Source organism: Arachis ipaensis, chromosome B01 (genome assembly GCF_000816755.2).
Source record: "Arachis ipaensis cultivar K30076 chromosome B01, Araip1.1, whole genome shotgun sequence".
Taxonomy (NCBI): domain Eukaryota; kingdom Viridiplantae; phylum Streptophyta; class Magnoliopsida; order Fabales; family Fabaceae; genus Arachis; species Arachis ipaensis.
The window spans coordinates 44,541,970-44,545,272 of NC_029785.2; the positions used below are offsets into that span (position 1 = coordinate 44,541,970).

Below are 3,303 nucleotides of genomic sequence, written 5' to 3' on the forward strand. Positions count from 1 at the left end.
CCCTTTGATGAACCTTCGGTAATAATCCGCTAAATCAAGAAAACTTCTAATCTCCATCACAGAAGTTGGTTGCCCCCGGTCCATTACTGCCTCAACCTTAGCAGGATCTACAACAATCCTTTGTTGACTTACCACATGACTAAGAAACTTCACCTTACTCTTCCAAAACTTGCATTTAGATAATTTAACGTACAACTTTCTCTCCTTCAAGATTTGTAACACAGTCCGCAAGTGATCCGCATGTTCTTCTCCAGTTTTGGAGTAAATGAGAATGTCATCAATGAAGACGACTACAAACTTATCCAGAAACGGATGGAAGATTCGATTAATGTAGTCCATAAATACTGTCAAGGCATTGGTTAACCTGGAAGACATTACCGTGTATTCATAGTGATCGTATTGTATTTCGAAAGCAGTTTTCGGAATGTCCTCATCTCTAACCCTTATCTCTAACATCCTGACATTCATATCCATAACAGTTTACTATCATGGAGTTCAAATAGTAGCTATTCACCACAATTGGCCTTTTTGATCATTCCAGAATAAAGTACATTGACTTAGAACAGTCAAGCAAGACATGATTTCTAGACAACCAATCCAGTCCCAAAATGAGATCCAGACCAGTCATCAACAAATAAATAAGATCATGAATGAAATCATGTTGTTTAAATTGGAATAGGACTTGTGGACATCCTAACCTAGTCACAACGGCTTAAGAAGTAGCATTATGCACCTTTAAATCATAACCTAACACTACCATTTTTAATCCTAACTCATTAGCCTTTTCAAATGCTATGAATGAATGTGTCGCTCCAGAATAAAATAAAGCACTTAAAAGTTTACCAGCTACTTTACAGTTACCTCTGATCAAGGTCTTGGATCCCTTGGCACCTGCTGCAGAAGTGGTGAACACTCTCCCTAGCTGCTGTACTCTACCGGTCTCATACTTCTTATTATCTGGACAATTCCAGGCCAAGTTCCCGGGTTGTCCACAAAAGAAATACACTCCCAATCCTACTCTGCATGGGACTCCAGAGTGATACTTCCCGCACCTCTGACAACTCAAGTCCTGCTGTAGTTGCCTTCCATACATTCTTCCTTGATTAGCATTGTTATTCGGCCTTCTGAAGTTGCTTTGACCCTGATTGTATTGTGGAATAAAACCTCCACGCTTAAAGTTTCTGCCCCTTGGTACAAAGTTCCTTTCATGAGCCCTCTGAAAAGGCATCCTCAGACTTCCCTTCTCTAATGCTGCCTTCCTCACACACTCCTCCGCCACTCGGCTTTTGTTTACAAGCTCGGAAAAGACTCTGATCTCCATCGATGCAATGGAGTTGAGAATATCACTCCGAAGGCCTCCCTCGTATTTGATACACTTTCATTCAGTAAAATCCTTAGGAGCACCTTGACAGATTCGAGAAAATTGGTATAATTCTTCGAACTTGTTAGTGTACTCAATAACAGTCATCTGGCCTTATTTTAACTGCAGCAACTCAAGCTCCTTGGCATTCCTGACTGAACTGGGAAAGTATTTTCTATAGAACTTCATTCGGAACACTTTCCACAGTACCACAGCACCATCTGGTTGCAGGATACGTCATGTTCCCTGCCACTAGTACTAGGCCTCAACATATAGCTGATAGGTCCCAAACTCAACCCACTGCTTCTCGGGGACCTGCTGAGCCTGTAGTGCCCATTCCATAGCCTGGATCCAATTATCCGCTTTAGTGGGGTTTGAGGTCGCCCTAAAGGTCGGAGGATAAACTTTCAGAAAGGAGGCGAGAGTCATTGGCCCCACTTCTCCGTTGTTTCCATTGTTCCCGTTATTCATTTGATTTTCCAGTGCTTTGGTTGTCACCTGCATAGCCGTGACCATGTTTTCCAAGGTAGCCATATAGTCTACAGAGTTATTCCCTGCCGTTTTAGAGTTTACATTGCCTAATCTACCTTTGCCTCTCCTGTGACCGCGTCTGTGAGTCGACATCTAGTTCCTATACACACCAAACAAGTGATATCAAGTTGATGAGTCTCAATATCACAAGTCAGTGCTTCAAGTCCTAAATGTATGCTCATGAACGTTTATGCCACATATATCAGTTAGATATCCTAATAGCACATAAACACACACACAGAGAATGCACAGAAGCATAGTCAGTCCGTCTCTCAGGCTCTACATGAACAAATTACTCTGATACCATAATGTAACACCTACCACACAGAGCTTTACACTTAAGTTGTAAAACAGAGGTGGTGTGTAAAACCCACAAAATTAGTAACTGATTAGCCAATAAATTAATTATTAATTTAAGAAATTAGAAAATTTAATTTTATAGTTTAATTAGATAGAGCTAATTATTTTGACACTAATTTTAAAGAATTTAACCCAAGATTGAGCCGAACAGGACGAATCGGGCGAACCAGGCCTGTATTGGGCCCAAGGCTGAACACAATCACCAATTAAATGAAGAGCTCAGCTATTCCTTCCCCAAACAAGAGGGGAAACACTCTAAAAATACAAGGGAAGGGGGGAAGAACAAAAGCAAACACCAAACCTTGGCTTAACTTCAAATCCACATAACTTTTGATTCGGAGCTCCGATTGATGAGCCGTCATCGGCCACACGTTCATCTTGGGATTCTATACAAAGCCCACTAAGTAATTTAGTAAAGAGGTTACATTTTCAGTTTTGAATTTCCTTCCCCCAATTTCGAAAATTCAATGTACGGGTGTTGAGATTTTTTATTCTTTGATGTTATAGGCTTGAACTAACTTCAGAAAATTATTGGGTTTTGCTCCATTGATGCTTGAAAAAGGTAAGAACTCCTAAACTCTCGTGAAATCTGTGATATAATGAAATCTATATTGACTTAGTGATGTTTATTGGTATTAGATTGAGTTGTGGGTTATTTGAGGCTTGTTGATGGAATTGGAGGTGTCAGAAAGCTGGAATTTGGGCTGTGGTAGATGAGTCCTCTAATTGGTGTGTATTTTGGAAGCTTGGGTTTTGTGGAACAATGAAAAATTGTGATGTTCCAAGTTTAACGAGGAATTGACCAAGGTATAGTTTCGGTTTCTCGTAACTAAAATATAATGTATCGTGAAAACTTAGGCTAGATAACTTAGGATAGGTTGAATCATGTATTGATGTGTATATTGTGTCAAATTATTGTAGAAATAGTCGGGTAGATCATTAATGGCATGAGAAAAAGTGATGGTGGTGGATAATGCAAGTTTGTGGTGTTGGATGATGTATATATGTATATACGTATAGGAGTTGATGATTATGTATGATGTTGTTTGGAT

At 39.8% G+C, this 3,303-nt stretch overlaps 1 protein-coding gene across 1 annotated transcript; it reads right to left on the reverse strand.

Annotated features, from left to right (window-relative positions):
* LOC107606160 lies at positions 713-1,321 on the reverse strand. Its single transcript, XM_016308160.1, has one exon. The coding sequence runs from the start codon at positions 1,319-1,321 to the stop codon at positions 713-715; it is 609 nt and encodes a 202-aa protein (XP_016163646.1).

What these genes read in the sequence shown, in the direction of transcription:
- LOC107606160 (XM_016308160.1), bottom strand. Translation starts at nt 1,321, where the DNA reads ATGGAGATCAGAGTCTTTTCCGAGCTTGTAAACAAAAGCCGAGTGGCG.